At 43.2% G+C, this 25,001-nt stretch overlaps 1 protein-coding gene across 1 annotated transcript; it reads left to right on the top strand.

The window, feature by feature from the left end:
* Positions 1-7,191: 7,191 nt before the first annotated feature.
* NIM1K (NIM1 serine/threonine protein kinase) lies at positions 7,192-25,001 on the top strand. Its single transcript, XM_058564147.1, has 3 exons — positions 7,192-8,047; positions 21,780-22,048; positions 24,140-25,001. Exons 1-3 carry the CDS (start codon positions 7,756-7,758, stop codon positions 24,887-24,889), a joined length of 1,311 nt encoding a protein of 436 aa, XP_058420130.1. The 5' UTR covers positions 7,192-7,755; the 3' UTR covers positions 24,890-25,001.

Raw genomic sequence — 25,001 nt, 5'->3', positions numbered from 1 at the left:
GGAAAGGAGAACGTTTTTTTCCTAACATCCCCTAAGGCCATCACTCTGTCTTCCCTGCTTCTTATTGAACACACTACAGTAGAGTTGAAGAAAGTTATAAGGCAGCGAAAGAGCAGTTTCTGCTTTGACTTGCAAATATTTTTAATCCTCTAAAAATAAGCCATGAGCTGCAAATAGGCATGAGTGTTCCCGCACCGTTTCTTAAGTTAGTTGTTTCTGAGGAGATAAAGAGTACATTTTGTTTTTCTGCTCAGGGCCACCTGCTTGTGATTCAATCCATGATTCCGTTCTGTATCTTAAAGCCATTTCTTATTTGTTTGGAGGCAGGTATCCTCCCTCAGAGAAGATGGGAAGATTGTGTTTTGGAAATGAATTATAAATAGATTACAGTCTCATGGAGAAGGGCCTGAGTTTCTGCCATGTCTCTGTTGGAACATGAGTCCATTCTCTTCCTCATGTGTTTGAAACTCCTGGTTTCACACATGTAACGTTTACTTACAACAGTCTCCACCCTCGTGGAGCTAATAGTCGAGACACCAAGGGCAACTTAATTTTAGTCAGCCTTAGTTTTGTTTTTTGTCTTAATCGGTGAAAAGGGAACAACAATACCTCACCTCCACAGAGTTGTCATGTCGTATCATGTCATTCATTCATTCATTCCTTCATCAGGCACTGTTGCCTGTTGTAAAACACCTAGCATTTTAAAATTACAAATATTCTATATTTTGATCTAGTAAATTTTAACAATCATTGTTAATTGCCTTATAGAAAATTTTAAACATACACAGAAACGGTGCAAAGAACATTATAAACCTCCATGTGCTCGTTTCATTTAAATTCCCATCATTCCCTTCACTCCTGATTATTTTGAAGCAAATTCCAGACATGTCATTTCATCTAACAATTTTAAAGATTAATGTTTGATCCCATTTAAAACTTAATTAAATCCTTTTAAGCATTTAAAACTGCATTTATAATTTATTTCCTTTCCTTTTAAAGTACTTTATTTGATTAACAAAACCTTCCCAAATAGTAATAATTCTCATAAATATGATGATTTAAACATTTAAACAGGGTAAACCTTAAGTTCTCTTAAATACATTCCACTGCTATTTATACACAATAAGATTTCAACTTAAAACTACAAGTCTAAATCAATTATTCAATTCTTCATTTTAAATTAGAATCACACACTATTTTGTTACTTTATTATGCCAAATTTTCTTCACATTACAAGTACATAAAATACCAATTTCGTACGGGCTCATCAAAACAAAAATATTAATACTATGGGATTTGAGTCTCTTAAACATTTCTGTTTTTAATGCTAAATCTTCCCAAGGTTAAAAGATACTTAATCACTAAGAAAACTACTATGTCGTGGTGCTAGACCTCACAGAGGTGGGTGCTGCCACCCAGTTGGCTACATTTGTGGAATAAACAACCTATTTGTTTTCTGTTTCATTCTATACTGAATTGTTTTCATAATCTTCCTCTTGGGACCCAAATTCTTACAGATCTTTAATTGACAGTTAATTGAGTATTTTATAGCTCTGTCTATCTCTGAGGTCCAAGTTTTAGGGAAAATACCAGTGACAAAAATGTGTTCTGTGAAGATGAATGAGATGGTTAAATAAACTTAGAGAACACTGAATTAAACAAACAGATTTTGGTTGTGTGTGTGTTTTAAATACCACAAGACTGTAAGGTACTAATGCAAATATCTAAGAGGAGTATAGTATGCACCATTCCCAAATGTATTTGACAATGGACCACCCTCCCCCTTTTTTCTGATGTTCCTATAAAACCTAGAACAAAGACTGCAAATTGGCAACATGAAGGCCAAACTTGGCCTGAGGATTCAGTTTCAGTTGGCCACACAGTGTTTTTAAAACATTTAATCTACCATTTAAAAATTGAGAGAGTTCACCAAAAATGTCTTGATTTCCAATTGCTTTTAAATTAAAAGGCCCGGCAAAAGTAAGCCTGTATGCCAGCATGGCTACCCTCGCTGGAGCTGACTGTGGGCTGCCTTGAGCATCATGCTGGCATGGTTGCTGCACTAAGCTCCGTAGAACACCTGCACGACCCTCCTAGGCATTGAGTGTGTGACCCTGATGGTCAAGGGAACCTTAAGTGTGGTAGAACTCAGTGTGCGGGGAGCTGATGTAAGGCCATCAGACTGAGTGGACTGGCCTTGGACGATGAGTGTCAATGGAATGAGGGAGACCTGGGCCAAGTGTCAGGAAAGCAGCCTGTGAGATCAAGTGGGACAAGAGGTAGTATTGTAACCATGGGTCCTCCAGGACCAGTTCAATTGACACCATCTCTTATCAACAGAGTGATTAAGAATTGTCTTTCAGAAAAACTGCAAAGTCACATAGCTAGGGCATGTGCAAAAGAAGAAATGATGACCTGAAACAACCTCAGAACCAAAGGTCTTCCTCCCCATGGAACCCAAGGACTGGGACATGAAAGTCAGACTCTTATGAGAAGCAAAGGGTCCCTTGTTCTGAAAGATCCAGTGTTAAAGTTCCTTCCCCACCTCCTCAAAAATGTTTAGAACCCCATCATAAATGTTTAGAACTCTTTCATAAATGTTTAAAACCTTACCATAAATGCTTGAAGCCCACCAATGAAAGCCAGTCCCAACAGCGTTTGCATGTGCCAGCCTGTTCTCCCTAACTTCTTAAATTTTGCCCCAAATCCTGAATCGGGTAGACAGATCTGAGGGCACATGCCCCCTATCTCCCTGCAGATCGATCTTGCAGAATAAAAGCTGATTTCTGCCCGAAAAGGCTGATGCTATAGTTAATTGGCTTGTTTATGTGCATTGGGCAGAGAACTCCAGTTTTGTGCCGTACAGTGTCAAGGGGCAGTGCTCTTCAGCACTAGAGCACGACCAGTTCACATTAATTTTCCATTTGCTTCAAAATTCCCCAACTGTCCCCCCATGGGGATCTTGACATGCGTATTGAGAAATAAAGAGCTAAGGCCAAAAGCTGAGATGGTACAAATGATTTTTAAGTGGTAAAATAGATTTTCAAATGAAGCATGTGAGCTAATGATTCCCCCGAGGGTGCGCCATCCATGAGGATTACAGTGGGGCCATCATTGCATCCTGCTGCCACACAGAGAGAAAACTGAGCTTTTCCTCTAAGCAAACCAGTGCCTGGCCTTGCCAACCAAGGCAGAGGTTGTCTGAGAGCCTCGACCAGAAGTTTTGTAATTTAAACTTGGACAAAGAGAACAAAGGCAAGATAGTTTTCTTTGATATTATTTTCACAGTGGGTTGCAAGTCAAGAAAATAAATTACCAAGTAAGCTTTGCTTTCTTTAATCTTATTTAATGCATTGCTATGCAGTAACAGTAAGCTAATAATTCAGGACCATTCCACCTCCCCCAGAGACTTTGATCTCCAGTGACATAACTCCATATTTTTGGCTGGTTGGGTTTCTAAGCTCTCATTAGGGTCCATAAAAATTGATCAAAATGAAAAGGGCAAAAGGTAAAATGACAACAAACCCCACTTGCATCTAAGAAAAGAGAGGATTTCATCTGCATTAGGTGTGTCATAATTTCCATTATTTGCTTACTTTTCAACATGATGGTAACTATGTTTTGGCACATTACTAAAAAGTAATCAAAATATAAACTATTTATATCAATCCCATAATCTGTAATCAGGATTTCTGTTTCCAGACATCTAAGAAAAAGTCTTTAGAAAAAAATCCTGCAAAATAAAAATGAGTATTCATATCCAAACAGGATTTATGTTTCCTGTTAGATTTTTTCTTCTCCCTTTATATTCTATTGAAATATGTGAGAATCCAGAGTTTTTCCTCATTCATTACTATTCATGTCAACTATTCATGTTGACAATTCAAGCACAATAGAAACCATATGTTTTACTTTATTGGGAATGCAATAGCGTGACTCTGAAAATTCTAATAATTAGATGGACTTTCTGAATAGATTACCCAGTTTTCTTATCTTTTTTCTATTGTTCATCTCTTCTAGATTTTTTTTTACAACTCTTCAACTGAATTCTTTAATTTCAATTTCCAAGAGAACTCTTTCTTGTTCTTTTTTTTTTTTTTTTTAGCATTTTGTTCTGGTTTTATGTATACAATATATCTTTTATCTTCTGCTTCCTGCATTGCTCTCTGTTTCCCTCAAATTCCTTTTGGTTGTTATTGTTTTGGTTGAGTATGGTTTCCTTTTTTCATTTTGGATTCTTTGCTCAGGTGTCTGGTACTTCTTGCCTGGACGTTCATTCCAAGCGGAAGGCACTAAAATCTGACAGGAAGCTCTCTGCATGTGAGTGAGCCCGGCCCTGGAGGACTGCACGGTGGGTGGTCAGGCGGTTTCTGTGTTGGAAAACCTCCAAATATCAGTTTCAGGAGGTCTTTTCTCTTGAGCTCTTTAGTTTATCCAAAAGCGGAATCCCCTGCCTGGAAGATTATATGCGTGTTTCCCTCCATTCTGGAAACTCAGAGTGCAGGGGTGCAGGGAGAAGGAGGGAACGGGGGCTCCTGTAACCCAGAGTCTGACCTAAGGGGCTGTCCTGTGCCATGTGTTCCTGAGCTGGGGTGGGAGTGGCAGAGAGAGGAACAACCTGGCTTTGAGGAGGGAAAGGTCTGAGACTCTTACTACTCCACATTCAAACAGTTCCCCTGTGTTCAGTCTGCTTCATTCCTCCAAACTTTGAGGTACTTGCTTTCTTATAGTTTGAAGACTTTTGAGCCTTCAGAAAGGTGAATCTCACTGGAATGCACAAGCAGGGGTCGTAAAGTCTACAGAGCAGGTAGGTCTCCTGGAGGGTGCAGATCCAGCTGGGTTAGTTTGCCAGAGGTCATTCAAAGTTACGATAGGGTTTCTTTTCTACAATATGGCTTCCCTCATGTCAACCTTGTCTTGAGCCGGTATCAATTACATATTTTAATTGTTTTTTTTAAGGTAAGTACATGTATGTGGAAAAAATATATAGATCATATAAAAGAGTAAATAGTGAAAAGTACACCTTTCTCTCACTCCAATTCTCAGTTCAACAGTTCCCTCCCCAGATGTCATAACCATTGCCAAGTTCTTAGGCATACCTTCCTCTTTCTCATAATTCTGAGATCACATCAGATACACTCTTCTGACCTCTTAACAATATATCTTTGATTTTGCAATGTTCTTTTTCACAAGGGCATAGTAATCCATTATATATATGTATAGTAATTTATTCATCTGGTTCCCTACTGATGGGCATTTGAACAATTTCTAGTTCTTTGCTACAAAATAATGCAGCAGTGAATATCTATCCATCTATCTTTATATTAGAAATAGAGATATCTTTGTGCTCGTGTATGTTAGATAAATTCGAGAATTGGAATTGCTGAGGCAAAAGATATGTACGTTTTTACTTTAATAGCTGTAGTCAAAATTGCCCTCCAAACAATTGCACCAATTTATACTCTCGATAACAATGAATGAGACTTCCTGCTTCCCCAAGCCCTCTCTCACCAGTGCATTATCAAAAATTTTTGTAGTTTCCACATTTAATATGTAAAATCTAATTTCAGTGTAGTTTTTCTGTGTATTTCTTTGGTTGTAAGTGAGGTTGAGCATCTTTTTTATGGATTATAGAGCCATTTGTATTTTCTGTGAAGTGTCTGCTCATGTTCTTTATCATTTTTCTTTCGGGATATTGGTATTTTTCTTATCAATTTGTAAAAATTCTTTCTTTATCCAGAAAATTCGCCCTTTGTTTATCATATATGTTGGAAAGTTTTCCCTACCAGTGTATCATTTAATTTGTTTTGTCTGTTTATACTTTTTGGCAAACAGAAAGTTATAATTTTATGAAGTCAAATTTAATGTTTTCTTTTATGGGCCTTCCCTGAGATCATAAAAAAGTTTTCTGACTTTTTTCTAGTATTTTATGGTTTCATTTATTTTACATTTACTTAGTTGATCTATTCAAAATTTATTTTGGAGTAGGAGTGAGATAGGGGTTCAATTTTTCTTTCCAGTTGGCTTACTAGCTCTCCTAGCAAGTTGCAATTCATCCTCAATACAAACCCACAGCAACATTTGCAAAATTGTAAAACTTCTTTATCTGACCTAAACAGAAGTTCAACGGTCTCCCTGGCCATTAGGGCAAGACAATTGGTTCAAGGCCATTGTGCAAGAACCTTAATTTTCCAATGTTGGGTATGTAATCCGATCCATGCTGAGGGAGAGAGGAGGGGAACAGGACATACAGATGAATTAAATCCAGTCCCCACCTTCACAGAGATGAGACATTTTGGAAAATGTACAGAGTGCTGTGGGCATTCAGAGAGGAAGTGATTATTTCTTAATGGAGGGTGCAAGAAAAAAGTCATGAAGACATTCTAGCTGAGCGGTATTTCTTATCACTGAGGATGCCATAGACTTTTACCCTTCAGTAACATTACCCTCTGCTTCTGCACCTTCAAAATAAGCTGCTGGGCCTGGAGACTGACACTTGATCAGAAATACCAAGAAAATAAGCTTAGGAGAAAAATTAGCCTTTGTCATAGAATGACATAGAAAGGAGTGGGAAGCCAGTATAGGAACAATTGTACAAGAACATACAATGTAAAGGACATATAACACATTGTTATTTGAATCAATGTAAGAACTTTTGAAAACTGATATTAATAGGGAGTCTTTATAATCATTACTATCATACTATTTTAAAAATCTGGCTTTAAAGCAACCAAAGGCAGCATGCATATTTTCCCAAACATCAAGAAATAAAAAAATTGTTTTGCTAGAAATATTTACAGGCTGTGAGAGCTTTTCTGAAATGTAGATTGAGGAGTGCGTATGTACATTTTCTTCTTACTAAATCATATATAATCAAGCATTTACTACTGAGATGAGTCATAACTTAAATTTGTGTAGTGCTTTTAGATCAATGCTTACAAAGCAGTTTCACGTTCATTATAAATCCTGTACGATACATTAGATGGGCTAATACATTTTCTTACTCTCTGTGCTTAGGAATGACCCAGCACCTGCCAAATTTTTGAGACAGCTCACAGCTTAGAGGAAGGCTCATCTAAATAAAGGCCAGCTAAAGTGACATTGCAAGGATTTAATCCTTCTCTGGCTGCCCATGTGACCAGAAGGCTGATTTGCAAGTTTCTTCTTTCCTGTGGTCCAGATTATTAGGTCTCCGGGGCCCTGTAATTTGACAGGAAGACAAGTGGAAAATGAAGGTCAGAGATGAGCACAAGCAGCAGGGACTTGGGGGCCTCTGTGGGGCTAATACACAGCAGAGTGAAAGATTCTCTGGCCATCAAAAGAAATAGCAAACTGAAGCCTTTGTCCTGGGACACAGCTGCCTACCACAGAGCATCGGACTGCACGGCCAGCCGGAGAGTTCCTGGAGCTTGCTCAGGGAAGTGGCAGTGGTAACTGGATGTGTGTCTGTGCAGTTAGAGCTGGGAAGTTCAACGTGAAGGAAGGTGTGAAACGCCTCCAGTGAGGTGGGCAGTTTTGGCTTGGCTGGGTGCGCTCTGCTGGCCCATTTGCCTCTGCCCTTCTCTGACTGAAGCCAAGAAGAGGGTTGCTCACCAAGGAGTCTTTGCCCAGCTCTGCAGGCCAGCTCTCACAGACACAGGGCTCTGGCCATCCTTAACTCCTATCTCACACCCACTGGGCCTCTTCCACTCCTCTCCAACCTGCCCTTGATCTGTGCCCCTTTGCTGAGATGGAGATGTGAGCCCGCGGTGGACGATGACTGCAGTGTATGTGAATGGAGGCAGCCTGCTGAACCCCCATTATGCCAGGTGGGATCGGCGGGATAGTGTGGAAAGTGGCTGTCAGACGGAGTGCAGCAAGGAGGATGAGGAGGGACAGCCTCGCCAGCTGACCCCCTTTGAGAAGCTGACACAGGACATGTTCCAAGATGAGAAGGTGGTGAGAGAGATCACATTGGGGAAACGGATTGGCTTCTACCGAATCCGAGGGGAAATTGGAAGTGGGAACTTTTCCCAAGTCAAGCTCGGGATTCACTCCCTAACCAAAGGTAGGATCTGACCTCCCAAGGGTCATCCCCATGGTATTGGGACCTAGTTTGGAGGTGCGTTAGGATTCCAGGGCCAAGGAAGCAATGGAGGTGACCTCACTGAGCCCTGCTAGGCAGAAGCCCCGTGCCAGCCGCCATCCATTGTTGTCTCAGTTAATTTTCACAGTGAAGGTATGAGGTCAATATTTTTATTTCCGTTTTACGGATAGAGAAACTAAGATCCAAAGAAGTTAAATGTGGCTTCAGCAGTTCCATCTTAGATGATTTTGACTCCAAAAGCTCTCCCACTGTACCATGTGGATGAACTCACTCAAACATTGAGGGGAATCTGTGCTCTCCAATTAGACCTTGGAACAGTGGAGTGGAGTGTGGCTTGGTTCCAAGGCAACTCATATTCCAAATCCTTATTTATAACTTTAGTTTGTATTTGTGTGTCAATACCAATGGCATAGAATGGCGCAGGAGACCTCCCACATCGCCACCGTCAGGGGATGGCAGGGTCCTGTTTCCTATCCTTAGCCGAAGCTGCTACTTCCATTATATTTGGAGAAAAGAGATTTATCTCAGGACCTTCTCTCCTTCAGTCTGCTCTGTACTAGTTCTCCTTATTGCTTGGCTCCTTGCTGTCTACCAAAGACCCACGCTTGCTTGGCTACCAGGCACGCTGGATTCTAGACCAGCAGTGCCCACCACTCTGGCCTCAGGGAGAAACAGTGTGGAGAGCCCAGCAGCCCTATGCTGCCCTAACCCAGTGTGGGCACTTCCCCAATTTATCTCTACTTGGCTGAAGCATGGAGATTACCAGAAGGGAGTTACAAGACAGAAAAATAATGCTTGCAACTCAGTACAGTTTGCTAACTTTTTCTAAAACCCACGGGCTCTCCCCTCTCCCTGAGAGTCTCGTACTGACATTTTCTCTCCTTGGATGCAGCCTGCAGCCATGTCTCCAAGGCTGCTCTTTTCTTATATTAGAGTTGTCTTTTCTTCTCCAACCCCCAATCCCATGCCCTTCCCATCACTATGTTTGGCCCCTATAGAAAAAGCACGACAGACCCCACATGCATACACACTCACACACATGCATGCACACACACATTCCCAAGCCACTGGAGCTCCAGGTCCCCTCCATCTTGCTCTGAGCCCGAGTGTATGGGTTCATGTCTTCATGTCGGCTACTCACCTTACTCACCTGGGTAAATTACAGCCCTCCTGTGAGCCTCAGATTAAATTCCTCACTTATAAACTGCAACCAGTAGCAGTGCTTACTTTACTCAGAAAAGTAGATCTAGTGCTGTAACTCAAATCTAATTGAGGCAAATGTTGCTTTTCAGTGGTCTAGAGCAAGAATGAAAGACAAAAGATAAAACGTATGGTGAGATGAGGGGCCAGAAAATGAGACAGAAGCCATGATTAGGAAGGAGAGAGAAGGTGGATAAAGGCAAAGCAGGAGAGGATTTCAGGAAGGAGAGAGTGTCCAATGCGGCAGAGAGGCCACGGCAGCGAAAGTCTTTGCACAAAGGCTACTGGAGTGGCCAAGTTCGAGCTGTTTCCTGAGTGTGGGTCCAGACGTTAGATTCTGGTGGAGAGGAAGCAGTGTGGGCCAGAGGAAAGAACGTGGACTTCAGAAGCAGACAAATGTGCTTTAAATCCTTCAAATCTGTTCGGTCACTTTCTAGGCATCTGACTTCTTGCATCTTACTTAGCATCCTTGGTCCTCAGTCTCTTCACCTGTAAAACAGAGACAACAATTCTTGTCTTAGATGTGCTGGGAAAATTAGAAATAACACATGTGAAGTACATGGCACCTAGTAGCCCCTCAATAAATGGTAGCTATCATTGATACAACTCTATTTTTTACTTAAACTTATTTCAAAAGGAAATGTAATATTATTAAAATAGTGAAAACCCAACATCACTCGCTATGAATAGAAGATAATGGTAAAAATAAACATAATGCACACAAATTTAAAAGTTTTATTATTTATTTTTCCAGCTTTATTTAGATATAATAGACATATAATATTGTATGAGTTTAAGGTGTACAATGTAGTGATTTTATATATGTATATATTGCAAAATGATTACCACAATAAGGTTAGTTAACACATCCATCACCTCACATAGTTAGAATTTTTTGTGTGGGGTGAGACCTTTTAAAATCTACTCTCTTAGCAACTTTCAAAAAATTTTAAAGGAAAATTACCAAGTGATAGAAAGTAATTTACAACACGCCAACAACCAATCTGAGACTTTCCCTTTGCCTTAATTAGGAGAACGGAAGGACTGAAACGGGAATAGCGTTTTGATGCCGTGAATCAGTGCTATTTAAGGCTGTTTCCGTGCACTAGAATCATGTTGCCCTGTGAGTGTTAAAAGTTCCACTTTGGGAAACACTGACCTCATCTAGACCTCCTGCATTTTACTAATGAGGAAACGAAGGCCAGAAGTGGCTGTCCCGAGGTCACAGCAGAGACAGGTTTAGAACTCAGCTTTCTTTTTGCTCCACCAAGCCACTTCAGGATGTTGGTGCAGGGTGGAGGAGACAACTCTTTCACACTGTGCCCTGGACCAGTTAGAAAAATGGGTACCACTGCCTCCTGCAACACCAGACTCCAGCCAGACCCCAGCCTGCTAAGAGACCATCCTTCTCCTTCATGGCAATACTCGCAAGGAGTGGTCCTGCCTTCAAAATGCCTGCAGAAAGGCAAAGGAAACAGGAAACAACAGGGGGCAATGGAGTATATAACCAAGAATCAGGGAAGCAGCATAGGTTCTTCTCGCAGCCTACTTCCTGCCTGGCATTCTGCCTGTTCAGACAGTGGATAAGAGAGAGCTGCAGCCGGGTCTTTACGTGGCAGAAGACAGTGCAATATTGCGGAAAGATGTTGGCTTTGGAGTCAGCCAGACCTGGATGGAATTCCAATTCTTTTTTCTCTAGCTATTTGACCCTGGACAAATTATTTTACCATTCTGTGCCTTGATTTCCTCATGTATAAATGAGGAAAATATATCAGCTGCAAAGGATTCCTGGGAGGAGCAAATTTTAAAAATATAATATGTTGAACATCTACCGTGTGCCTAGACAGAACACATAGTAAGTATTCATTAAATGCTATTATTTGTCTGCTTTCAAAAAAGTCTAGGTCCTTTAGGCCTGTTTGAATCACACATCACTCAGTTCATGGATCAGAAGCCTGCTGAAATGAGCTCACATTGAAAGGGGTGAATCGTGTACAGGGGACTTCTGTGGCCCCACAGCAAGGAAGCAAATCCAGATTTCGAGATATTACTCTCTCCATCTCCACTTTCTCTGGGGCCACGTGGTTTCTCATTTCTACTTCCCTTGATGAAAGTGTTCCACCTTCATACTTCTTTCTACAGAGTGGCTTTCTCTCTTAATTATCAGAAGGCACGTGGCCAACAGTGGTTATTGCCAGTCTCAATCTCTCAGCTCTATTGCCTATCTCCATCTCACTCGTCTCATTCTATTCCAGATTAAATTTTAAAGAGAGAGAATATGACTGCTCACTGACCAGGCGGTGATTGGCCACCACTGTGCCAAGGGCATGCCTGTGTCAAGTCAGCTGCAGTCCTTAGGGTCACATGGCCCACGACTCCCTCAGTAGAGCCTGAGATCTAAAGAAATGTCTGTGAGAAGGGAGAGTAGACAGCGAGGCAAATTGATGGACATTTCCACCATAGAGACAATAACCAGCTATGCAGAGAAATCACCACAAGCCAGGAAAAAGTGTCTAATCCTGTAGACAGGCTATTATGTGAAGAGGACAGAAGAAAGAGGAGTAACAACAACAATTAGTATTTATATAGTGACTTTCCTCTTGAATGCCAAAGCTTCTTGTCTGTTATATTACAAAATTAACTTAATTCTAGTCCCTTGAGTTTCAGAGAACATGGCATTTTCCTGTGGCCTCACTGACATGCTCCCCTCACTCCTAACCTGCCACAGAGTAGCCCTATTGTCAAAGGTATAGCGTCGCTTCTGGTTGTGCGACATACCTTCTGGTATGTACGAAAGTGGAGGTCTGGGGGGAGCCAAAAGCACGGGCAGTGGAAAAATCAGTCAAGAAGCAAGTTTAAACAAGCCAGAGAACGTAATGGCAGGTAAGTGAGCACATTAGACAGATGCAACAGAAACATGAATCCCAGACTTCACCTCCTGACTTGCAGGTCCATCCTGTAATGGCCTAGTCCTAGTACCATCTTCATCCCTCTTCTGGGCTTTTACCCCTCAGTAAGCCCCTTAGTCAAGGAAAGAATAGAAAGGTGAGAACAAAAGGAACTGTGAAGTGTGAAGGAGGAGAAAACCCAGATGCAAATCGATATGAGAGGATGAAGAAAGTGAACAGCAGTTCAGGTGTTGGGAAATGGAATCTTGGGGAGGATGACAGGGTCAAGACTAAGAGACTGTGAAAAGGAGGGAGGACATCTGGCTACCCTGAGCTGACTGGAGTGGAAAGAAAGAAGGACGATTCCTCTAAAATCTTTACCTCTGAAAGAGGAAGGAGATTTATTGTGAGTGGTTTAGAAAGCCTCTCTGGGAATTTCAAGAACCCCATCCCATTGTTGGGCCATGTCAGATTATATAGTGGGGACCGTGATTTGTACAAATATGGTCCCCATACAAAGCCAACTTGCCCTGAATTGTTGTCAGGTTTTCTAGGAAATGTGGACAGTCTGGGTAAGATAATGGAGGCGATTCCCAGGAAAGCAGAGGGTTTCAGTACCAGGGGCAGCTCCTAGGACAGTAGTTTTTGAAAAGGCACCAGCTGCTCTGCATCTCTGGAAAGAAGGCTCCAATAAAGGCCCCTGCTGGCTGGAGTTTATTTTTGAGCTAACAGCTCAGATTCCCTTGGGCCTTGCAAGCTGATACAGCAGGCTGAAGCCGTCATGAGTCCCCTTTTAGGCTGATTAGAAATTTCTCAAAAGAGATGATGCACTCGGCTTCTAAATATTTTATGTCCCATCTGTTGTCACAAACAAAAGTAAAAGAGGCCGCAGATGCCCGTGCCTTTCTCTGTTGCTGCCCTTCCTGACCCTTCTTCCCTGGTCTTTCTCTCTGTTACTCTAGTCTCATGTTTCTGGAACCCTTTATTCTTTTCTTTCAATTTATTTATTCATCGGTTCATTCATTCCCTCTTTTTTTTAATACAATAAACTCTCCTGTGCCCATACTTTGCCCTGGGCCTTACAGGGATGAATACACTACAGTTCTTGCCTGATAGGAATTCACAGTAGGTAATGGAGACAGACAGGAAACAAATGATAAGTGCTGTCACAGAGTAAGGCCCAAAGGGCATGCTCAGCTGTGCCCAAGGGTGTCAAGAAAGGGTCTGTTAACCAGGAAGTCTTGCATTAGGTCTCGAGATTTGAGAAGAAGTTATACAGGTCACAGGTGATAGGGAATTCCAGACAGAGAGAGAGGATGTAAAGTGCATGGAGGTATGAGCCAGTGTGGGGGGTATTTGGAGATTTAAAAGTAATACAGGGCCGGCTGTGTGGTGTAGTGGTTAAGTTCTCACACTCTGCTTTGGTGGCCCAGGGTTTGCAGGTTCAAATCCCCAGCGCAGACCGATGTACTGCTCACCAAGCCATGCTGTGGTGGTGTCCCACATACAAAATGGAGGAGGATAGGCACAGATGTTAGCTCAGGGTCAATCTTCCTCAGCAAAAAAGAGGAAGATTGGCAACGGATGTTAGCTCAGGGCCAGTCTTTAGCAAGGCTGGGGCACAGAATTCACCCAGAGAGTAGTGGGAGATATGATGGGTGATGTAGGCAGGAGTTAGATCATGGAGAATCTTGCATATCTGGATTTTTGTCATTTAGGTATCAGGAGCCATTGAAGAGCTTTAAGCAAGCAATTAATACAGATGATTAATATGATTTGATTTCAGTGAGGAAAGTGAATTGAAGTTGGGGCATGACAAGAGTCAGAGAAGTTAGAATAAAATATTAGTCTGATGGTCCAGATGAGTGATGATGTCCATCTCAACTAAGGAAGTGACAGTGAGGATGGAGAGAAGGGGATGAATTTGAAAAATATTTTAGAATATTGAAAAACCATATGGCCAATTTCATGGAGGACTGCAGGAGGGCACAGGAAGAGGAAGAATTGAAGACCACTCCCACGTTTCCAGCTTTAATGACTTAGCAGGGAAGAGTGAATACAGGGGAAGAAATGGAATTGAAAGTAAAGATTTCGAACACTGACTTGGAGGTACACGGAGGTCATGAAGTAAATGAGCCCAACAGCCATCTTGGAGCTCAAGATAAAGTATGAATGAGATATAAAGATTAGGAGCTTAACAAATCAGGGTATAGTGAAAGTCATGGGTGTCCTGGTTACAAGCTCCTTGATGTCAGACATTGTATCATATTGATCCTTTGAGTTCCCCTATGTGCATTATAAATAATAAACATTCAACAAATACTTGGTGAATTAAGTTAGTATACTAATTTCTCATGAAAATCCAGTAGTGGTGGGGAAGAGGTATTAGAGGGAGCAATGCATGGTGATACTCACTGATGGGTTCTCTGTGCTATAATCTCCTCGGAGAACAGGACTGAGGAACTCAGTCTCTGGTAAAGCTTAATAGAGAAGGCTCACTGATTTTAAAAATTGATCCCTCCTTTTAAACATATTCATTAAAACAGCAATTAAAAATTGCTTTCTTATTTTAAAAATGGTTAGTTAGTGGCTTTGGTGAATCCATCTTAAAAATAAGTCCAGGGCTGGCCCTGTGGCTTAGCGGTTAAGTGCGCACTCTCCACTGCTGGCGGCCCGGGTTCGGATCCCGGGTACTCACTGACACACCACTTCTCCGGCCACGCTGAGGCCGCGTCCCACATACAGCAACTAGAAGGATGTGCAGCTATGACATACAACTGTCTACTGGGGCTTTGGGGGGAAAAAATAAATAAATAAAATCGTAAAAAAGAAAAAATAAGTCCAATATTAGAAATAGTATAACCAAAAAATGTTCATTGTGGCATTATTTATAGTGCACAGGACTAGAAATAATTTATGAGATTCAACAGTATAGGAATGGTCAAGTGAATTAAAGCATATGCACTGGATGGAAGGTTACACAGCCATTAAAAAACATGACTATGAAGAGTTTGTGGTAACATGGAAGGTGCCTGGGACACGGTAGTCCGTGAAAAAGCCAGGTGCAAAATTGAGTGTACACTGCGATCATAATACTTATCCTGGGTTCTTGTGAGGAGTAACTGAGATCATTCATTCAAAAAATATTTGTTGAACACCTACTGTATAACAGGCACTCTTCTACGGACTGGAGATACAGCACTGAACCCAACAGACAACAACTTCTGTCCTGTGGAACTTATAGTCTAGTGGAGAGAGACAGACAAAACTAAGTCAGTAAAATATTCACTATGTTATGTAGTGATAAGAAGGAAAATAGAGCAGGAGGGGGATAGGCAGCAGTGAGGGCTGCAGCTTTAGATAAGTTGGCCAGGGACAGCCTTACTGAGGAGGTGATAATTGAACTGAAAGAAATAAGGGGGCTGGCCATGTGTGCATATGGGGAAAGCGGCCAGGCAGAGGAGCTGCAAGCATACAAGCGCCAAGGTGAGAGTGGGCCTGGAGTACTCCAGACACGACTGAGAGGGATGAGGGCAGAGAGCAGCAGGGCCCAGATCATGTTGGGCCAATATGTCATAGTAAGGACTTTGGCTTTTCCTGTGAGTGAAACTGGAGCCCTTGAAGGGAGCAGAGAAGTGACATGATCTGGCTTATGCTCTAATAGGATCACCCTGGCTGCTCTGTTGAAAATAGATTGCAAGGGGTCAAAGGCAGAAAAGGAGAGATCAGGTAGGAGCCTATTGCAATAATCCAGATGAGAGATGATGGTGGCTTGGACCAGGAAGGAAGCCACGGAATGCTGAGAAGTGGCTGGATTCTGGCTATATTTAGAAGCTAGAGATAACAGGATTTGCTGACAGTTTTAAAGTGGGGTACAAAAGAGAAGAGTCAAATACTCAAGGTTTTTGGTCTGGACAACGGCAAGAATAGAGTTTCCATCTCCTGAAGTTACGAAGACTGTAGGAGGAGCAGGTTTGGGGTGGGGGAGATCAAGAGCATAGTATTGAACATGTTATGTTGGACATGCCTGTGGCACATCCGTTACACATACATGGCAGATGCTGCTGGTGCCTCACTCATGTCCCCTTGGGCCTTCCATTTCAGTGCATGCAGGTCTGGCCTTCAAATGCCAGTCTCTCCATCTCTTTGCTTCTGGGTTTTCTCTAGCTGCTGGAGCCTGCTCTTCCTGCACGCACGGGAGGCCAGAAATACAGGGGAATTAACATCCTCCAGGAGCAGCCAACAACCACTTACTGGCAGTAGTTGATGTATAAATACCCCGGCTCTCTCACTCTTCTCAGGATAAAACAGGCATGATAGCTCCTGGCGGGATTAACTGGTAACTTGCTTAGTAACACACACTTTATTGGCCACCTTCCGTTTCCTATCTCACTTCCTCATTCTTCTACCACTATTTCCTGGGGTCACCTCCCTCATAAACTACTTGCACTTGAATCCCTGCCTCAGGATGTGCTTCTGGCAGAAGCCAAACTAGGATAACCAAGTGGAAAGGTCATGTAGGCAGGTGTATTTATGCATCTGGAACCACTAAGGAAATGACCGTAGAGAAGAAGTCCACGGACTAAGCCTTCAGGTATCCAACATTTAGAGGCTACAAAGACGAAAAGCACACAGCAAAGGAGCCATAGAAGAAGTGGCAAGAGGTAGGAGAAAAACCAGGAGTGTGTGTTGTCCTAGAAACCAAGTGATAAAGGTGTTTCAAGGAGGAGGGATGAAGCCTAGGAACTGACCACTGGTTTTAGCAACTTGGAGGTCATTGGTGACCTTGAGTGGTCTCCTAAGTAGGGTGCACATACCCTAGGCACTGCCCAAGATGATTCACTGGGATAAGGGAAGGAAATATTAGCATTTCCATTTATATTTATTTATAATTATATCTTTTTAGTTTCTATGATTATGTATATTGAAAATGTGTATGTTATTAGCACATGCATATAATTTATAAATAAATATACATAAAGTAGTGCTCAAAGCTATTTTATTGATAAAGGAAGCCAATCAAAAAAGTATATAGACCAAGGGGCTGGCCCCATGGCACAGCAGTTAAGTGCGGGCGCTCCGATGCTGGCATTCCGGGTTTGGATCCTGGGCGTGCACCGACACACCACTTGTCAGGCCATGCTGTGGTGGCGTCCCATATAAAAAAGTAGAAGAAAATGGGCACGGACGTTAGCCCAGGGCCAGTCTTCCTCAGCAAAAAGAGGAGGATTGGCAGATGTTAGCTCAGGGCTGATCTTCCTCACACACACAAAAAAAAGTGTATAGACCAATGACCTAAGGTATTAGGATCTTTCCTGCCTCAAGATCTTCTCTTCTACACACCCCTACTATTAGAACCTCTCCTTATTGCCTCTCCCCTACTTGCCTCTAGCTAACAGACTCCAGGGAAAGTGTTAAAAATCTTCCCTCATCCCCAGACTAGGGGTACATCCCCTTGTTTTATGCCCCTATTGCATCCCACACTCTTACCTTCCAAGCCCGCTGTGCTGAATGTCTTCTGTCTGCCCCTCCAGATCCAGTCTTCATTCAGTTCTCTGCCCCAGACTACATGAATTCTTAGTCCTCTGGGGTCCAGTTGGCTTTGGTCTGTAGGGAGCCCTTGCAGGGGATCAAAGGAAGGAGAGGGAGGGCCTGATATCTCTTCCCCTAGCCCCTCACTGTGAGGTTGACTCAGGCTGGCTGCATGTCTAGAAGGAAGGCCTCAGCTCTCTCAAGGCAGCTTTCTCTATATAACACTCTCTAGGTTCCAATATCTGCTTCCTCCCTTTGTCCCTTTGGTCCTGCACACATATTTTGCTTGGTTCACTCTAGGTTTAAATATTTGAATTAGTTGCTGACACTTCATAATTGGAAGATTTGCATAAAAATTCAGATGTCTGGCATTTCTTGAAAAAAAAATCAGATTTGACCACACTGAGCCTACGTTCCAAGCAGTACCAATTGTCTGGGGTTGAGTAGCAGTTGCCCCTTTGCATTGGAGCACACACTCCTCAGGACTCCATAGGCCCCATTACTTCCTATTGCCTTACGATAAGCTTGCCACGCGATTACCACGCTGGCCTCTAGAGACATTTGAGTCTGTAAGTCCTGGTTTAAGGAATGTGTTGCCCACTAGGTAGGACCTGTGTCAGACTCTTCATCAGATTTGCCGAAAGGCAGGGTTTACCTCTTAAATCTGTCTACTTCTCTCTTTCTCCTCTGGCATTACCAAGAGAGTCCTCTCTCTGGGATTGCTATAATCTTTTAGCAATTCTCTGGGGCTTGCTCCTCTTCTACCCATTTCCCACACTGCAGCCAAAGCACTCATTCTAAAATGGAAATCAGATTATGACACTCTCCCTCAAAACCTTGTAATATCTTCCCACTGCCCTAAAGAGAAAGGCTACATTTCTTAAAACAACTTCCAAGGCTCTGGACTCTCTGATCCCTGCCTACCACTCCAGGCTGCTTTGGGACCATTTCCCCTCATTCTCTGTGCCCAGCATAGTGGGCTCCTCTCAGGTCCTCAAACACAAATGTTATGTCTCGCCCAGGCCCGGCACACATGCCATTCCCCCAGCCAAGTGTTGGGCCTCCCTCCTCATCTCTTGGTCACAACTTAAGTGTCCTCTCCCAGGGAGGCTTTTCCGTTCTCCCATTTGTACCCCATCCTAACATGAGCCACACTTGTAATAAGGGCTTTTTTCAAAGTATTTCTCTCTCACTGGACTGTGGGAACAGTGTCTGTCTTTTTCAATGCCTGGTGCACAGGAGGTACTCACTGAATATCTATTGAACGAGTGGATTTGGAGACCTGCTTCTTCATAGGACAGCAGTTTCTACCACTTAGTGACAATCTGGAATACGAATGCTTTTTAAACGTTTAATATGATTATACATTTCTGTTATGAGGCATGGCTATAATCTGATTTAACACAAAGTGGAGGAAACAGCTTGGGGCTAGAGTGAGGCCATCAAGCCACGCGGGGTGCAGAATCTAAGGAAGTGCTCCCTCTCACCATGCCTCTCCTGCCTCACTCTGGGCCCGGCCCTGGGAGGGCAGCCACTCAAATATAAAATAAAGAAAAAATAAAATAAAACTAGGATGTCCTAAAGGGAGGTTTGTGACAGCAGCCTGAAATGCAACACAACCTGATTCTTGGGTGCTCACAATGTGGGGAATAGTGTGAGCAGCTGCTGCGGGTCAGAGAGGGCAGCAGAGAGGGACTTGCACCTTAACAGAAGTCTGGGTCAGCGCTGGAGGGGGACCGAGGAGGAGCAGGGGCCTCTGCTGCAGGCAGTCTGCCAGAGTAAAGGACGGAATCATTATTCTAGCTCTTAAAATAACAGCTCACCCAATGGGCTACACAAAACCAGAAGTTTGTGTGTCAGGTAAGCAGCTGAAGGGAATCTTCATCCTAAAGACTGAACATAGAAAAGACGACACCAGGGAAGAAGAATGCCCCAAGGGTGGGCGGTGGAGGTCCATCCGCTGGGCCCTGAGGGTTCTGCCCCCTTATGGCTTGCTTCCTCCTTCCCCAACACTGCCGCCACCAGAGCAAGTGGGGCCTCTGCAGACACCAGCTAACCCTGCCTCCTTCCATTCCAGAAGCCCTAATGGACCTGCTTTAATATACCGATAACACTCTTATTTTTTTTTATTAATGTCTTAATAGTTTACAACATTGTGAAATTTTGGTTGTACATTTTTGTTTGTCCATCACCATATACGTCTCCCTTCACCCCTTAACACTCCTACTTTAAACTAGCGGCATCTATTTTCATGCGGGCAATCACGAAGTCAAAGTTCTTCAAAGCAGTTGTTTTAAAAGTAGGTCGAACAGCTGCCCCTGCAATCTGCTCTGCCCATTTACTCTCCTGGTAAATTCTTCCTTATCTAATAGAAAGTCTGGTCCAGTTTGAACCAAAAAATGAATTGTTTTATTTTTGAGTAGAGATTCATTCATTTTCAAACATTAACTATTTTTTATTACACAATTGATATTAATTGTATAATTAGATTGTATAACTAATTGTAGGAAAATTAGAAAATACAGACAAGGAAGAAAAATTTAAAAGAAAGCCATCCATGATCCCCCTATTAATAAAATAACTATTCTAAACATTTTGGTGAATATCTTACCAGATCTTTTTCCTTTTTTTTCTTTTTTTTGGTGAAGAAGATTGGCTCTGAGCTAACATCTGTTGCCGGTCCTCCTCTTTTTGCTGAGGAAGATCAGCCCTGAGCTAACATCTCTGCCCATCTTTCTCTATTTTATATGTGGGACGCCACCACACACAGCTTGATGAGCGGTGCATTATGTCCACGCCCGGGATCTGAACCTGCGAACCCTGGGCTGCCAAAGCAGAGCACGCAAACTTAACCACTACGCCACCAGGCCGGCCAGCAGATTTTTTTTTCTATGCAAATGTATGTTTGTATTTTTCTCACTTGTTTTATATTGGACATATTTTTATGTCAATAAATAAAGATCAACATCATTATTTTGATAGCTGCATGGTGTGCCATTATAGAGAGAGATGAACTACACTTTATTTTAACCATCTCTCTTGCTGGATGCTGAAGCTGTTCCCACTATCACAGAGGTCTTCTTATGGATGCCATCTTGTACGTGGGCGAGATTTTTCTTAAAGATTAATTGCCGAAAGTGAAATGGCTGGGTCAAAGGGCGGGACCATTTTTAGGGTTCTCAATACATAATACCAAACAGTCCAGAATCACTGTACCAACTAATTCTCCCAGCAGCACATTGCAGTACTGGGCTCCTCATGCCCTCACCAACGCTTCACACACCCTGAGTACCAGCGTGTCCTGTACTGTTACATTATGCCCCAGGCATTGACAAAATCAGTAAAACAAAGCCCATGCAGGGAAGAGGATAGGAGGAGGAGACAGAGGAGGTGTCAACATCTACAGGCCACTGTGCTGAGATCAGAATACAGAGAATATACAGAATCTGGACATCACGATCTTCCTGGGACAGATGTCATAGAAGGCTTCCTGCAAGAGGTTGGTTCTGAGGCTATCCTTGAGGGATCATCTGGCATTAACTGAGTAAAGAACATGGAATGAGTGATGAGCCAGATAGAAGAAATGATCCAGGTATATCCAGGTAGAAGGAAGGTCCCAGGCATGAATGTTCAGTCCCTTTTCAGAGAACCACAAAAAGTTCTGTAACAGTCAGACTGAAGGATGCATGGGGAGGTGGGGACCGGGAACAGGAGGGATGGATGATGAGGCTGAAGAGGTGGGTTGAGCCTGATCAAAAAGGGCTCTCGCAGCTAAGTAAACGAAATTTAACTTTATCCAGAAAACTGGATAAAGATCATTAAACTGAAACCTCCTTGGGAGGCAGGAGCTGGCAGCAAAACCTGTGCATCAGACTGATCCAAGGGACCAGCACTGATGTTAACCTCAAGGATTGCCCTCTGTCATACCCACTGATGAGCTCTCTGAGCTTGGAAACAGCCATGTAACCTCTGAGTCTAGTAAAATAAAGGGGCCAATCTAGGTCCCTTCCAGTTCTAATTATCTATGCCCCTATGAACTCTGGCACATCCTTTGACTTTTTTTTTTTTTCCAGAAAAGGTGGCCATTAAGATCCTGGACAAGACCAAGTTAGACCAGAAAACCCAAAGACTACTATCGCGCGAAATCTCCAGCATGGAAAAACTGCACCATCCCAACATCATCCGCCTTTACGAAGTCGTGGAGACCTTATCTAAGCTTCACCTGGTGATGGAGTATGCAGGGGGTGGGGAGCTCTTTGGGAAAATTAGCACCGAAGGGAAGTTCTCAGAACCAGAAAGCAAGCTCATCTTCTCCCAGATTGTGTCTGCCGTGAAGCACATGGTGAGCGGGGACAGAGTGAGAGTCTTGCTCCCCCTCCACCCACAGTAGGAGCACAGGGCTTTAGTTTACCATCATCTAAGCATTCCACAGTGCTTTAGTCCTACAAAGGCTGACGGTAGTCTCTTCTGTGAGAGTCAGAAGTCTGGCTAGGATTGTGCTCCTTGCCTCGGAAGGAATGCCCAGAGATCTCCAGTTACATGGCGGCCTCCTGGCTTCTGCAGAAGTTGGCAGGAGTCACTGTGAGCAGCAGGATGACCATCACTCACTCCCTGGCCACACCCATTTCTCCACCCCATCTTCCACTCCCCAGAGAGCTGGCTTCTTGCTGCTGCTTGGCTTTGCCTTCCTAAATCTGTATCTAGGATGCCCTTTCCCCTCTTGTCTTGCCTCACATTTCAAATGCTATCCGCAGTTCATGACCCTGCTCAGGTCTGTCTCTGTCTGAAGCTTTCTGCAATCTCACATCAGCTCACAGCCATTGGTAGACTCCTCTATCTCTTGCTGCCTCTGTGCTCAGCAGATTAATACTGGATTATGTCACTCTTATTTTAGTTCTCTGGTTATTTCTTTAGATAAATCTGGACTCCTAAAGCACTCACTGGTTCCTCCAAGAATTGGTTCTTCTGTGCCCTCTCTAGTGTTGGTTGTATTGCTGGGCACACAGGAGGAACTTGACTTGCAGACCTGACTACCAATTTACTACTGTGTTAGTGCAAAGGTTAAGGCCACCCTCTTTATCCAGATCTCTGTCCAGCTGGTAGAAAAAGAGACGTTTTTCTGGGGTCCATATTAGTCGAGAGGCTGTTTCTAGTTCGCTTCTCTGCCTGGATGTTGTGAGGCAAGAACTGGGATCAGTGGCCTCTTAGCCAAATTATTAGCAGAGGAATTAGTGACCTTGGGGGCCCAAGATAGCAGTTGGTAGGGAGACAGGGAGGAAATAGATGTGAACAAGAGAGAAGAACCTGATTGTAATGGTGGTGGGTGTTTCAGACCTGTGGTACCACTAGTTGTCAGTTAAGTGGCCCTGTGCTCTGCTGTCCTTTACGAGGGCCAGGGAATAAACCAGACCCATACCAAGCAACAGAACAGATGGGCAAAGAGTCTTCCACATTGTGCTTAGAAAAGAAATCTGGTGGGAGAGCAGAAGAGAATCCAGCAGGAAAGGGTGCCAGCTGAGTCCTCTGAAGCTCTACGCTCTGACATTTCTCCTAGTTTTTTGGTCTCTGAAAAGAGGATGGGTGAATCATAGACATAGGTCCTAATTTTACTGAGCGTCTTCACTATGTGCCAGACCCATGCTGAGCACTGCAGATACAGCATCACATACAGTTCTCACAACAGCCTTAGGAGGTGGTTATCAGTATCCTATTTTACAAGGAAGGAAACTGACACACACCTTACACAGCTGGTATAGTTGGACCTAGAATTAACCAAGCTGTCAGGCTCCAAAGCTTGGAATCTTACCCCAGGAAGCCCATCAGGAAAAGTAACATTAAACCATTTCCCAAGAGCCTTTGGGGCTGAAGAAGTCAAGGGTCCTCAAGAATGTCTGGATCAGGAATGCAAGGGTTGGGGGTGGGGCATGTGCTCACAACCCTCAGCGGGACCTGCTACTGGAAACTTGCCAAACATAGCCTTCTTCCTTCTACTAAATGCTATGAAGTCAAAGGAGCCCACCCAAAGGAGCATGGCTGGAAAGTTGGGAGAGGGCTCCATGCCTTCTCAGTGTTGGCCATAGTCAAGAGATTGCTCAACCAGAAAGACTCATATATGGCCTCAAAAACCAAGGATTCATGTTTCATTGCATAGTTTCATAAGATCTGGCTCTTATTTCTGGCATTAATTCCTGAGTCCACATGTGTGGAAGAGACTTCAACCCTCACCCCTTTGGTCTGTTTAGGGGGTGTGGATTGTGTTTGGCTAAATGTTAGGACAGGGCAGCTCTCGAGGTTGGCTGACATGATTTACTTGATATCCACTGAATTTCTGTTTTTACGGCATCATCACCCCACCGTTTCAGAGCAACTGATGCATTTCTTATGTTGGTATTTTACTTTGAAAATGATGATTTTTCCCTGTCTTCTTTCACAGCATGAAAACCAAATTATTCATAGAGATCTGAAAGCTGAAAATGTATTCTATACCAGTAATACTTGCGTGAAAGTGGGCGATTTTGGATTCAGCACAGTTAGTAAAAAAGGTGAAATGCTGAACACCTTCTGTGGGTCTCCTCCCTACGCTGCACCCGAACTTTTCCGAGACGAGCACTACGTCGGCGTCTATGTGGATATCTGGGCCTTGGGGGTGCTTCTGTACTTCATGGTGACTGGCACCATGCCATTTCGGGCGGAGACGGTGGCCAAACTGAAGAAGAGCATCCTGGAGGGCACGTACAGCGTGCCGCCGCACGTGTCGGCGCCCTGCCTCCGCCTTATCCGGGGCGTCCTGCAGCCCACGCCCACTGAGAGGTACGGGATCGACTCCATCATGAACAATGAATGGATGCAAGGGGTGCCATACCCCACCCCTTTGGAACCTTTCCAGCTGGACCCCAAACACTTGTCAGAAACCAGCACCCTCAAAGAAGAAGAAAATGAGGTCAAAAGCACTTTAGAACATTTGGGTATTACAGAAGAGCATATTCGGAATAACCAAGGGAGAGATGCCCGAAGCTCCATCACAGGGGTCTATCGCATCATTTTACACAGAGTCCAAAGGAAAAAGGCTTTGGAAAGTGTCCCAATAATGATACTACCAGACCCTAAAGAAAGGGACCTAAAGAAAGGGTTCCGTGTCTACAGAGGCATAAGACACACATCTAAATTTTGTTCAATTTTATAAATTGCATTAGACTGCTGGTAATTAACCAAGATCATTGTTGCTGCTTTTAAACTTTTTCACAGACAACTTGGGTGGAGACATTTTTCTAATTTTTAAATAAATTTAAATTTAA

Source organism: Diceros bicornis, chromosome 20, assembly GCF_020826845.1.
Source record: "Diceros bicornis minor isolate mBicDic1 chromosome 20, mDicBic1.mat.cur, whole genome shotgun sequence".
Classification (NCBI taxonomy): Eukaryota; Metazoa; Chordata; class Mammalia; order Perissodactyla; family Rhinocerotidae; genus Diceros; species Diceros bicornis.
The sequence above is the reverse complement of the archived record's forward strand: the minus strand, read 5'-3'. Positions and strand labels throughout refer to the sequence as shown.